Source organism: Cyprinodon variegatus, unplaced genomic scaffold, assembly GCF_000732505.1.
Source record: "Cyprinodon variegatus isolate N-32 unplaced genomic scaffold, C_variegatus-1.0 Scaffold557, whole genome shotgun sequence".
NCBI classification, from domain to species: Eukaryota; Metazoa; Chordata; class Actinopteri; order Cyprinodontiformes; family Cyprinodontidae; genus Cyprinodon; species Cyprinodon variegatus.
The window spans coordinates 45,710-59,944 of NW_015151010.1; the positions used below are offsets into that span (position 1 = coordinate 45,710).

Here is a 14,235-nt window from a genome sequence, read left to right on the forward strand (position 1 = left end):
ATGTTAATTTATACTCATCCTATTTGATATTCAAACTAAAAAGTAGAGCTTACATTCTATGTTGTTTGTACCTTTTTATAAATATAAGTAGCCTATGCATTATAGGGTAGCCTAAGTGTTTGTATTTAGCACTCCATCAAGAGTCAATATGAACTAGAATTTCCTTTTTGCTTCAGCTGTTTTGGTCTATGTCTCTAAAAATTATCCAAAAGAACGAATTTTTGGTCTCTGAGTTATTTTGTAAAAACAAACCTATTCATATAGAAAGAAGTGCACTTCTATTAGGTGCTCTTCTACACTAGTTCCCAGATCTAATCTGAATGTAGCTCTATTAATCAGCTATGATAAGTTTTCCTCTAGTTGAAATAGAAATGTATCATCACAGCACAACCCTGCCACCACCATGTTTCAGGGTGAGGGCAGCATGTGTGTTTGGGCTAATATGCAGTGTTGGTTCAAACAGAGTTGCCATTGGATTTTGGCTGCTTGTCTCAATCCAATCCACTTTATTTATATAGCACATTTAACAACAAAAATGGTTCCTATGTGCTGTACATAAAAACAAACAAATAAATAAATAAATAAAAAGGACACAGAAGACCACACAATTATGCAGTGTTAAAAGTAAAAGCGGGCCTTATGATGAGACTTCAAACCCTCCACTGTGGAGGCTGTTCGTATACAGAGGGGCAAAGTATTCCACAGTCTGGGGCCAGCTAGAGAAAAGCCTCTGTCCTCTCTGGTTTTAAGCCTCTTCTTAGGCACTATTAGCTGTAGATGGCCCTCAGACCTCAGAGCGTGTGCTGGAGAGGGTTGGTAATGTATGTATTGAGGAGCCATCCCATTCAAAGCTCTAAACACAAACACACAAAATCTTAAAATAATTTCTAAACTGAACAGGGAGCCAGTGCAGAGATCCAAGAATTAGTGTGATGTGTTGATTTTTTCCGGTCCCCATTAAAAGACGAGCCGCTACGTTTTGGACTAGCTGCAGATGGGAGAGGGCTAATGCCTGAATAAAGTGCACTGCAGAAGTCCAGATGGCTGGAAATAAAAGTTTAAAAACTGATGAAAGAGTTTAAAATATAAAAACAGTTTTACCCTAGATAAAAATCTGACTGTTGGCTAAAACGTATCCACAACTTTGTCCTTTACCCGTCTTCCATGTTCCCTGATTTTCCCATTACTGCTTGTGAGCTTACTGTATGCGTTTTCTAAAACACATTCCTGCACAAAACAGCTGTATTACTACCTAGACTAAATTTGACCTATTATAAGTATTATTGAAGGTATTATAGTGAATGAGGCTGAATATACATGCAAACTGCACAAGGATTTCTGTCTTCTTCCACTTCTCAATCATTCATTACTGTACTTTGTGTTGGTCTTCACATACATTTTGTATAAAATGCATAAATTGAATTAAGTAGTTGATGTTTTTGACTCTATTTTTACAAAAAGTACCATCCCTTTTTGCTGGATATGATGACGCTCATTACTCCCTCACTTTCTTTCAGATTTCTGTTGTCACAGAGATGTTTTTGGATCTCTCTCTTCCTGTTTCCGATGAGGTGAAGGAGTTGTTTTTATTTTGTCTGTGTGTTGATATTAATCTTTAAGTTTCTGTTGACATGTCTGTGCCTCTTCTTGGAAACCTTTCGCAGGCCTACAGAAAGAAAAACCCCAAAAAAGGAAACCCTAAGACCAGTGAGTCAAGTCAGGATGGTAGAGAGAGCCCTGATTTGACCAAAGGGAATGAGGACACTTCAATTGGATCCGGTAGCAAATATCAACAAAAAAAAGCTAAAAAGCAGGCAAAGAAGCAAGCCAAGGTATTCCAGTGAACCACTGTGGATATTTTTTTTTTGTTTGCAATAAATACAATTTCTGGTGTATAAGAATAAATTAAAATATATATTTTGCCCTTTTCTTAGCATCAAAAACGGCAGCAGAAGCTTGAAACCATAAAGACTTTAGGAAATCTGACATTTCCAAGCGATGCAAATGGTGAACCAACTGATGTCACTGAACATCCAAAAGACGCAGAGAACGTGGACGATGCGCCATGCGACGAAGCCTCATTGAATGAACAAGATCCTGAACCTGTCTGTGTATCTGAGCAGGATGAGGCTGTCGAGCAGGAGAAAGAGGAGGACAAGGATTCAGTGACTGACAGTGTCTCGTTAGCCGATTCTCCTGTCAGTAACCGTTTTAATGTCTTGTCAGAGGAACAGCACTCGCATGACGGCGCTTCCTGTAATGAAATGTCGAACGCGGATCTGGAAGGAGAACTGGACATGCAGCTGGCAAATAAACTGGAACAGGTGAATTTAGATGACGCATTTATAGACCCTGATGCCATGGAGCCGGCCGCGGAGAGCGAAGACGAAGCTGCAGAGGATATGGAATATACAGTGATAAACCAAGACCCAGAGACGGCCTTCGACACGCTCTCAACCAGGACAAGCCCAGAGAAACAGGAGTGTTCGGTGCAGTCTTGCCTTTTTCAGTTCACCGAAGTGGAAACTCTCACACAGAACAACAGCTTGCTGTGTGTCACCTGCACCAAGCAACGTAGGAGGAAAGAAAAAGCTGGAGGTACAAATGTTTACACGCTATATTAACATAAAATGTTGAAATTTAGCATTTTTTTTTTTCATATGATGAAATAATTTTCCTGTTTTTTTTGTTTTGTTTTTTTTTCTATTGGTTTAGGATCTGAAAAAAACATCTACACCGACGCCTTAAAGCAAATGTTGATCTCCTCCCCACCACCTGTACTTACCCTTCATTTGAAAAGATTTCAGCAGGCATGGCGGCTTATAAAAATACATCTAAATAATAAATTTTATTCTATTTTTTTAAGGCATCTGATCACCACAATTTTTTTTCCCCCTCTAGAATGGATACAGCATTTGTAAAGTGAACAGACAGGTTCAGTTTCCTTTGATTTTGGATCTTGCTCCTTATAGTTCAACCAAATGCAAGGTTTGTGTTGGAAATATTTGTTCCCATTTTTGTATAAGCTAGCAACCTTCAAATGACTAACCAACGTTTTCTCCCACACAGAATATCTCTGAAGGAGACACTCAGATTCTGTATAGCCTGTATGGCATCGTAGAGCACAGCGGGACCATGAGGTCAGGCCATTACACCGCCTATGTAAAAGTTCGACCTAACTCTCTTAAATCTCCATTAAATGATAAAAAAGGTAGGTGTATTTGACAGTGGCGATCAAGAAAACAATTATATTTGTTTGAAGTTATTAGTGCCTGTTAAAGGTGTTCATAACACTTGAACCTAGTACCAGAAATGTCTGCGTTTTGTCTTTTTGTGTGCTTTTTTTCCTTCTATGTGATAATATTGTGAAGAAGGAAAAAAACTTTGCAGGACTTAATTTTTTTATTAATGAAAATTTAAAAAAATCTGCATATGATTTGTATTCGGTCTCCTATATATTTGAAACTGACAAGAACAGTCAATCCCATATGCAACTATGGTGCTTTTATCTGACTGGAATACTTTTCCAATATAGTGGTGCTGATCAATTTTAGCAGGAACCACAATGCTAATCAGAGGTTTTGGGAGCATTAAATTAAACTCATGGAAGAAAAAATTTTAAAAGTATTGAGACTGGGTCTGTCCCTTTGCAGGCTGCCAGCGCTACAATCAAATGGATTTAAATATATTTATGAATTATAATAGCTTATTCAACGTCTTTTAGTGGATTTGAAGTGAAGTCTGCTTGTAATTTTCAGCCTTTTGATGTGCAAAGCTAATAGAAACGCACCAAAAGACTTCAAAACATGGATTTAAAAAGTATTTCCATTCAGGAGACAGAATACAAATCCAAATATCTCATTTTTTAGATTTTTGTTTGTGAAATAATTTTAAAACCCAAGCATGAACTTAGTTTCAACTTCACTTTACAGAAAAACTTGAATGCATACTTTTGCAAAGCATTCTACATTTGGTAAAAAAAAAAAAAAAAAAAAAAAAATTTTTCTTTTAGCAGATGCAGAGCCCCCTAGAGGATCCTGGTTCCACATCAGTGATACAAGTGTTCAACCTGTCAGTGAAAGTAAAGTTCAAAGCTGCCAAGCCTACCTCCTCTTCTACGAAAGACTCCTCTAACTTTTTTGTCCATATGTACTCAGGAAAGACTGACCAAACCTGCTGCTTCAAATTAAACTGCACAAGAAATCTCATTCAGGACTTTGAAACTGATTTTGTTTTGAGTTCATTAGTGTAGGTGCTCTGCTGAATATGTGAGTAATTTTACTCATAATTAACATTAAATCAACCAGGAGAGGTGAATGAATATCTATAAAATGTATATCTGTCATTTACAGGGCTGCCAACTTTTCACCTTGGGGTGAGATATTGAAATAGTTTTGACAGGAAACCTGTCAGGGTTACATGAGGATAGGTGCAGCTATAGGTTGGAGGATTTCAGAGAATTTAACTGAAACAAAGTGGCAAAATGTGGAATTTTTATAGCACAGTAAATCTTACTGAGTAACAACTGGTCTGTAGTTATGTGTATCATTTTTCTCACAATATACATTATTTTCTACATTCTTGTGTGTTTTTTTGGGTGAATTGAAGTAAAGCAGAATGGGCCCTACCAACATACTTGCATCTTAAAAATACTTTAAACTAAGAATTTCACAACTTTGCTCATTAATTATTCTCTGCAGTTTAAGTAAATTAAACAACGGGGAACCAATAAGCTATTACTGGATTACTGACACTGATGCAGGAACCAGAGCAATTGAAACCTATGTAAACTACACTGTGTATGAATATTTGGTAATGGGCTAAGGATTAAAAAGCTGCGTTCATTCTGTTATTAGTTTTTCTTACAATTGGCAAAATGGCTAAACAACTCAGACCTTCTAAGAGGCTGTAGATTATATAAAAACTCACCATGACAGGAGACGGCACTTCTCTGGATGTTTCATTTGAAAGATGTGATGGAAATAAAGTTTTTACACATATTCAATGGACCAAATTAAAGATAAATGAATAAGATAAGTAATAATAAAATAAGAACATCCCTGTGGTTTCTTCTCTATGAATAAAAAAAAAAGTTGCAATGGTTCTTTTTCTTTTTGTCGAGCTCCTATGGGTTTGAGAGGCAAACCTGGAAGCTTTAAAAATTAAAATATTTGTGTTGGTTTAATTACTCCTAAATATCAACGGGAGATTATTAAACTAGACTGGGCAATAATTATTTTGCAAAACATGGTCCTTGTGTGTTAGCACTAAGGTGGTATTAAAAACGCGGTCTGGATTTTGATCACCATGGTTTTATCTTATACATAAGTGGAACAGAGTTGTAGAGAAGAGGATTACGGCCACTGGGGGAAAAAAAGTTCAGATTTTTACATTTTATTTCGGTATAATAAGAGGAAAAAAAAGTCAGAATTCTGACAGGTAACAAACATGTTAGCATCAAGCCGTATCTTTTAGAGACTAAACTAGCTCTCTTTGTTTTAATCACCTTTTGCTCTTCCAGTAATGGTATAGCATCACCAGGGACCCCTGGGCATGTAAAAAGTCACCTAATTCCGTAATTTTCTGCCAATGTGTTACTGGCCCTCCCAAACAACTAACATCTTTGTCAGTGAAGCAGAGTTCTCCCGCATCTCTTCCTTCATGGTACCCATCTACATTAAGATCCAAAATTCTGTCAGAATTCTAAGAAAAAATGTCAGCATTCTGAGATTAAAGTCAAAATTGTGAGAAAAAAACTGACTTTAATCTCAAAATGCTGAGATGAAAAAAGTCAGAACTCTGACTTTTTTTTCCTCATATACTGATAAAACATTTAAAAATCTGTTAACTTTTTTTTCAGTGGCCCTAATTCTCTTCCTTAGAGATGAGTTTTAATGTCTGTAATTTTTTTGTGTGAGAAATTGGTAATATGGAATGAGAGTGTGTGAAGACACCGAGATGGGTGAGTCTCACTACTAATAGGTGAGAGTTGACAGCCCTGCATTTATATTTATGGTTATTTCAATTAACAACTGGAAACCTGCTATTTAACGTTTCTGTCACTGCGCATGCGCAGAAAGGGGTGTTTGGTTTTCCTGGTTTTAAAGTCACATGACAAGAGGAAAGTCCAGCTTCGGTCGGCCACAACCATCCCAAATTTATTAATGTCACTTTGAGACATCGAACATGGCAGGTCAGTGAATGGTTAACCATTTCCTAATAAACATCTTAGTGGGATTTTATTGACGCAAGGCCGTTTATGTGGAGTCTAATAGAAAATTTGTCTACTTGACAGCAGTTAAAGCTAACGGTCTAGCTTATGATAGGAAAAAGCTCTTTATTTTTGGTAACATTTATGACACTTTGAAATCTCTAGGAATGCATTTGTGATTAAAAAGCACGACGGAGTTTGACAGGTATTAAATATTTAGCACTTCCCGCTGTTATTCCTACTTTAGCCAACTTACCGAAACATGAGTCAGCGTTTTTCTTTTCACTCGTTGAACTTGTTTTAAGCTGAAATGTTCAACTTTAATCCATCCTTTCCGCTAATAAACCGAAATATTATCCCCAAGGCCTAACCCTAGGAAAGGTAATACATTTGCTGTTTAAAAGACGTAATTGTGTAATAAGCTTTTTACATCATTAAAGCTTATTTTCTTTATTTTGCACTGTATGTTGTTTCTGTTGATCGTTAGGCAGCAGTTGTAAAACCGTTAATATTTTTGACTTTCTCAGATATTTAACTTTATTCAATCTATTATGATGAAACTGAAAGCTGTCGTTGATAGATTAATCTCGATCCTTCAGTTGCATAACATGAAATTATGTAGAAAAATAAAGAAATCTAAAAATGTAATTCAAATAAAATACCTTCAAATAATGTGTACATTATTATTTTAATATGTTTTCTATGATAATGGGCCCAGTATAAAAATGTTGAATAAATAACAATATAACACAATGAGATTTCAGCTTTTTAGCTGATAGCTCTTGAATTGCACTTTTTTTGTTTTTTTAGAATAAGTAAATCTCATATTTTTTTAGGGATAGTTATCTCAATTTGTACTCCAATTTCACCTCCTTCCATAAAAATAAACATTTCCTGACATTTGATGAAATAAGTATCTTAAGTATTATATTAGAATCTATTATATGTAATAAGATAAATAGCCATATAAATTAGGAAAAGTGCACTCTTCTTACTTAAAAAGCTCAGTGTGGAGAAGTATTTGCAAAGTAAAAGAAAGAACAATCATTTAATGATAATACCAGATATTTACAAAAGATATGTAAAAAATAAAAAAATCAATATTTGACGTTGATCAGAACTAACAATTCATAAATATTAACCTCTACAAAAAAAAATGAAAGCAGAAAATTATTCCTTTAAATTCACAAAGTTCACATTCCCTTTGAAAAACTTTAGATAATGATATTATCCAGATAATGATATAACCCAGATAATGATATTGATGATGTCATGCAAGGTTTTTAATTTGAATGAAGTCCATGTTACTGGTTTGTTGAGGAGAGGGGTTCCATGTCCTCTGCAACATGTCCTGAGAGGACATTATTAAAAATATGTCCTCCTCTGACGAATCCAAAATAAAGAAAAAGAGATTAAACTGTGTGTCCATGGCAACAGCTATATTTGTGAGGAATAGTGGGAAGCTTGTTAGCTTCTGAAAGTGATCCCTTTTGCACGGAGTCTGATGGTGCATGATATTTTATGGGTGTTGTGCTGCAGAAGGGATTAATGCAATTCAGTTGAATTCAGAATACCATAATAACGCTTATGCACATCCAAGTTCCATAAAAAAAAAAGATAGGCAAGCTGAAAATGTGTGTGCAATGTGGCCCTAAGAAATTACAGTTCCATTAAAAGAAGAAAGTTTAAAATAATTATCAAAAACTTTCCCTCAAGATTCTTGAATTTACCAAAAAAAGATTTAGTTAATAATAATTAAACTATGGTAAAGACAATTTATACTAATTTAATGTTAGAAATGTTACATAAAGAGTTAGGTTAAGCTTTTTTTTTATGCATATGTAATTATCAAGTTTTAGTTAAGTTTATAATCCATGTTTCTCTACATTTTTTTCTCCAGTTCTTGCATGTTTTAATAATGCCTCATCGATCACCCCTAATATCTAATAATCCGATTTTACACACAGACAGCTTGTTGTTTATCTTTATACATCTTTATACTGGTCAATTTCACTGTGTGTGAGTTAACAGAACACTGAAAAACTTTTTGACTAGTTTTTAAAAAGCATGACTGGAAATGGCTATTTTTACTCCCTAGGCTGAGCTTCTGAGAACCATGACTCTGCAAGCTCCTCGTACATCAGTATTCACCTTTCAGTCTGCGTTGCACAGTGCCCACGTGCTCCAGTGTCTGAATGAGCAGAGGAAGCAGGATATCTTGTGCGATGTGACGTTGGTGGTGGAGGACAGGAGTTTTCGGGCCCATTGCTCAGTCCTGGCCTCGTGCAGCGAGTACTTTCACAGTAGAGTTACTAGTCTCTCCAGACAGAATCCCATTATCACCTTACCTGAGGAGGTTGGTGCTCCAGCATTCACCTACATTTTGTTTTCTGATAAAGCTTTAAACAATGTTTTGTTAATATTATTACTTTTTTGTTGCAATTTATCATGTTACAACCATATTTTTTCCAACATTTTATTTTTCCTTTTTGTAGGTCAAGACAAAGCTAAGTTAGGTTATAAAAAACATAAAAGAATCTTTTGGTTCAATTAAGTTTATCGATATAACACAAATTCACAACACGGTTCTCTACAGAGATAACTGAATTAGATCTTACAGTCAGATTGGCTCAAAGTTTTATATCTAAGGAAAACCAGCTGATTGAATCGCCTCATTGGTTGAATCTTTATGTAAAAGTGAAAATATTATAGAATAACTGCCTTGAGAAGAATCAAGCTCTGGGGCGGCTGCAAGGATGAGTCAGTTTGTTGACTCATAAAATATTGTTTCTTTTTTTCCTCTTCCAAACCCAGCTTTTATGCAAGAAAAGTAAGAGGAAAGTTGTTATACAGAAAAAGCAATATGTAGTTTGCAGCTTGCAGCAGATATGTGGAAAATAGTATACAGGTCAGACAAAATCACAGTTAAACTATTTAACTTAAATGCAAAGTGCTATGCATGGTGGAAAAATAACGCAGTACGAGAGTGATGCAAACATCCTGTTGGGGAATAGTGCTTTCATCAGCAGGGACAGCAAAACTGGATAGACTAAGATCAGAGGAGCTAGAATGCAAAGCAAAGATCATGCTAAAGTTTTCAAAGCCATGTGCTTAATGGTGCATCTTATGGCCCTCCACCTTCAGAAAAAAAGAAGTTGGTGTTTGTAACGTGATAAAATCTGTTTAAATTCAAGGGGTATAAATATTTTTCCAGGGGAATGGGCTGTCAGTTAAAGTGTGCGTTTTTTGTTTTTTAATGATAACAGTCGAAAAATGCATTTAAAACTGATGTGTTTAAAAAAATGTGATTGAATTTAACTATTTTATTATACTTACAATTGTTACCCTGTGTTTCAAGCTTAGCCAAGTTTCATTTGAACTCTTTATGTCGGAGTAACTCCTGCTTTAACAGATATCCGTTCTCCACAGGTGACCGTCGAAGGGTTTGAACCTCTGCTTCAATTCGCCTACACATCAAAGCTGCTTTTCACCAAAGAAAACATCCATGCTATTCACAGCACTGCTGAGATTTTAGGATTTCACAACTTAGAGACAGCTTGCTTTGATTTCCTCATTCCCAAGTTTTCTGAAAGTAAAAAAAACTCACAGGAGGTCCGGAATAAGAGCTGCTGTCAAAGCTTGAAACCTGGTACTAGTTGCAACTCTAGTGTAGAAGTTAGCCATGCAGAATCATTCGAGTCAGACAGCTCAGTGCCTTCAGGAGGTGATGAGCAAACCTGCTTCCCATCACAGTGCCCTCAGAGCACACAGGCTCAGACAAACAGTGGGGAGGAACCGTTTTGTTTTGAGAACTGTGGACCACAAATGGCTCCCTTAACTTTAGAGTTAGCAGATGGTGTGTGCCCCCTGTTGTCTCTGCCAAGCCCGGGCCCAAACAAAACAGATCATTCCTCTCATTTTTGCAAAAGAGACATTTTACAGATGGGAGATGTAAGTGATGGGAGTGAGCTGAGTGTGGTAGGGTGTGACACAAGCTGTGAGCTGTCAACCCCAGCGGAAGAGAATCCACCAGAAATCATTGAGCCAGCAAGTCCAGATAATGAACCCACTGTTGAGACGCTTGGTGCTGAAACCAGCTTTACCTCAGGCTCATGTTCACTGAACATGTCAAGGGCGGAAGGTTCTAGAGAAGAAACTAGTTCAGTATTACAGCAGAGGGAGGTTTGTACTGAACAGGTAGTTGAACCTGCCTTAACGCCGTTAAGCTGTGAGGTAGGAAACGGAGAGCGGAGCAGTGTGGAGAGGGAAGTGGCTGAACATTTAGCAAAAGGATTTTGGCCAGACCTGTGCCCAAGTCAGGCTCCACCTCCATCCCTCGATTCAGTGAGCCAAAACAATTTGGCCAAGGCCTCCGACTTTCACTGGCTCAAGCACCTGGATCTGACATCCAGCGTAGGGGACTGTCCCTTTCTACGGGACCTCGATACAGACGATGATCCGGGAGCGCAAGCTGACAACTTTTCCCAAGCAGAGAAGAGTCCCTGCATGTCCTCCTCACTCAATTCCGGGGATGAAACAGAGCTGGAAACAGATGGCGACGCAGAGGCCAATCAGAAAAGAGCAGCAGAGGTCATCGTCAAAGACAGGCAATTGTATTATCTTAGTTTAAATATATAGGATGGAATTAATCCAACATCTAACCCTCTTTTTTTATAGATTCAACTCCCATTTCCAGTGGAGAAAATTTCTGAACTGAGCAGAAGCGCTTTCCAACAGCTCGTTAAAAAACATCCCCTGACAAAAGAACAACTTGAGTTTGTGCATGACGTCCGCCGGCGAAGTAAAAACCGTGTGGCTGCACAGCGCTGCCGGAAGAGGAAGCTGGACAGCATACACCAGCTAGAATGTGAAATAAAAAAATTAGTAAGTTCACCTTTACGTGCTCATAAATCTTATAATGTCGAATCAGTTCCTGATTTTTAGTACTCAATAGGTTATAAGCAGTTTTATTAGCCATTGTAGACAAACCTCTTTGCATCTCATTTGTTGTTTAGATCCTGCCAAGGCAAATTTCTACTACTATCAACTACAGCTTTAAAACCTCTACAGGGGTTTATTCAAAACCTTTTTTAACCTTTAAACCGTTGCCACATATGCATTGAGTAGGTATTTACACAGAGCCTATCATTATGTAGAAAATGGAGGTGGTAGGCCGCACACCAGCAGTACCCTTCCTGTAAGAAACATTTATTTCTTCCTGTATAAGAAATACACAATCTACTTAATACATGTAAAGTAGTACTAGCCATGTTATCCCTTTGAGGTTTAAGTAAAATGTGTAAAGAGCTAATAGTTTAGCTACAAGTATCTCAGTCTCTTTCAGACAGAAAAATCAGTGGCGCTTTGTTACTTTCTACCTCAATTTCCTGTGTAAATAAGCATTTGCCCCCATGTTTAAAACAAACCCACCTTATTCAAACAAGGCAACTGTGTAAAGATTCATAAAATAAAAAAAGTCACATTAACTGCTTTGCTCTTGTACTGGAGTTCTCTTAAGGCAATAGAAGACTGGTTTGAACACACCAGTTAGTTTAGCCTATTAAACAGATATTATCTTCTTGAGGCCTTTTTAAACTTGGTTCCTCCACATAGGCCAGGTTATTATTGTAAAAGGAAAACTGACCATTAATTGTGACCAATAACTTTGTTACTTTTCCCTTCACAGAAAAGTGAAAAAGAGAAGCTGCTTCTGGAGCAAAAAGATCTGCAGAAGAACCTCGCTGAGATTAAACAGAACGTGTGTGGCCTCTGTAAAAGTGTTAACATCGAGTCGGGCTCAGATCAGGACCACATGCAACTCCTCGCTAACCTCTCTTCAGTCTCTTCAGACTTTCCCATCTCGTCTTCCAGTCTCGTAGAACGAAATGAGGAATCGGAGCTCACTGTGGAAATGGTGAGTTCCTCATTAGAGTGGGGACAGACAGGGCCACCTTTAGTCCCCGTTCAATCTACGGAGCTGCAGTCGTGTACCGAGGAGACGGACCGTCCTGTCGCTAATCCTTTACTCAGCGTATGTCTGGACATGTCCGACAGCTTGTAATTAGGCTGAAATCTTAGTATTTTTCTAAAATCTACAGAAACAGACAGCAAACGGTTAACCATCATTTATACTGCAGTCCTTTTTTAAAAGACTTCCCTTTTATTTCACTGACTCATGTCCTTTTTTAAAGAGGTAACTAAAGTTAAAAATCAACCATTTATTTCCCTGTGAATCTCATCAGTATTTCTCCAAATTAAACACAGACTGCAGTATTTCTGAGCATGATGATGCAAGGAGCTTCTTTGGAAACTGAAAATGTGCTGTTCCTAAATTAGAACTTTATGATGCTTCCTTAACTGAGGTTCGTTTTTCTCAGGGAAAAGAATAACCTGAATGTATTTTAAATCCCACTTCACACCCACATTCCACATAAAATGATAATTTGTTGCTATTAATGATAGACATGTTTTTCTTACTTCAAATTGAATTTGCACAAAGTGAGGTTTTCGGTTGATTCTAAGTAGGTTTTACTGCTAATTAACCCTTCAGAAGCATTTTGGGATGCCCCTATGTATTGTTTGAATGGTTTGTTTCAGCTTCTTTTAAATTTCAAGCAATGGTTCTATAAAATCTGATCGTCTGGAATAATAAATTATACAGTTATGTTATTTGTATTGAAATGTGCCTTATAATTAATTGTGCTATCAATTTAACAAGATTATGCTGTTAAATGATACAATTTTTATTGACTTATGCACTGTTGCACATTAACCCATACTTATACCGATGGCATTATCTTTCAAATGTCTTTCTGCATGTTGAGCATTGTTTTTATAAAATGGTTTTATGAATTACAAATTAAAATAAACATTTTGGATATGATTATTTATTTTATTCTAACTCACGACCATGTATTGGTGAGGGGTTATTTTATTAGTTTCATTAGATGCATTTGCAAACATTGACCAGTAGATGGAAGTGTTGCTCTGCCCCAAAAGCTATATCACTCTCATCAAAAAGGAAGATATTTTCCTCATAAGTTCAATTTCTTTTTAATTCTTCTTTTAAATGAGCATTATTAACCTTATATTGCAAACACATTTAAAATGCAGTGATTGTACGGAAATGAAAATCTCAAGTAGCAAAGGTTTGAGGGCTTAAAACCTAAAAAAAAACAACTAGTAAAATGAAGGACCATGTATTGGTAAATTTCCAGTCATTAAACCTTGGTTGCAAACTATTTGTTAAAAAAAATATATATAATAGCTCTTGCCTGTCATTTACCAGTTCTTAAATTATCTCTAAAAGAATATCCAGGCATTAGGGACATATATATGTAACTGTAGAAAGAGTCAAATCAGCCTAATGATAACTTGAATGGTTAAACAGCTTGGATAATTGTGCAATATATCTGCACACACCACCTATACTAAATACTTTCCTCCCTGAGATGGTTTTGGATTTTAAAACTGAAATAAAAGTAGAAAAAAACAACTACCTCTTATACAGGCACTCTCGCTAAAATAATTTGTAAAGAGCAAAATAAAATCTTTGCACGGGTGTTTTTAACTTTCAAATTGCACAACTATCAATATGTTTTTTTAGGCTAAAGCTTTGGATATGGCATAAAGACTCTTGAAACTGCCTTAATGCAGGATCCTCTCCATGAGTAAGAAAAATGCAGTTAAAAATTATGTTTGCAAAATATAACCAAACTCTTAATATATAAAAAAAATAAAAAATAAAAATAACTTCAAAAATCCATAATATCAGCAATCTTTTGTAAAGAAGTGGAGTTTTTTTTCCATATCAGTCAAAGTTAGAGCAAATTCAGATCAAAGCGCACAGGAATGTTTTAAACAACCAGGTTTTAAGTGAATTCCCCTGCCTCCAATCTGGTTATTCTTTTTAAGTCCTGCTGTGTCACATGGTTTGAGTTGAGTTACTAAAAAAAAAAAAAAATAAATTCATCTTTCTATAATGTTATTATGGATGGACAGACGGGCAGATAGATTCATCCAAG

General features: G+C 36.4%; 2 protein-coding genes across 2 annotated transcripts in view; both read left to right on the forward strand.

Moving 5' to 3' along the window:
* The window catches only part of usp16 (ubiquitin specific peptidase 16), a 9,401-nt gene extending 4,373 nt beyond the window's left edge, over positions 1–5,028 (forward strand). Inside the window, exons 10-17 of the mRNA XM_015391698.1 lie at positions 762–816; positions 1,462–1,571; positions 1,665–1,832; positions 1,935–2,598; positions 2,716–2,810; positions 2,902–2,988; positions 3,070–3,211; positions 4,013–5,028. Coding sequence (XP_015247184.1) covers positions 762–816; positions 1,462–1,571; positions 1,665–1,832; positions 1,935–2,598; positions 2,716–2,810; positions 2,902–2,988; positions 3,070–3,211; positions 4,013–4,134 — 1,443 coding nt within the window. The 3' untranslated portion in view covers positions 4,135–5,028. The remainder of the gene's footprint in view (positions 1–761; positions 817–1,461; positions 1,572–1,664; positions 1,833–1,934; positions 2,599–2,715; positions 2,811–2,901; positions 2,989–3,069; positions 3,212–4,012) is intronic.
* A 937-nt stretch (positions 5,029–5,965) lies between these two features.
* On the forward strand, positions 5,966–13,078 carry bach1 (BTB and CNC homology 1, basic leucine zipper transcription factor 1). Its single transcript, XM_015391697.1, has 5 exons — positions 5,966–6,193; positions 8,310–8,567; positions 9,641–10,801; positions 10,889–11,095; positions 11,898–13,078. The coding sequence occupies exons 2-5, from the start codon at positions 8,328–8,330 to the stop codon at positions 12,270–12,272; spliced, it is 1,983 nt and encodes a 660-aa protein (XP_015247183.1). The 5' UTR covers positions 5,966–6,193; positions 8,310–8,327; the 3' UTR covers positions 12,273–13,078.
* Positions 13,079–14,235: the final 1,157 nt, after the last annotated feature.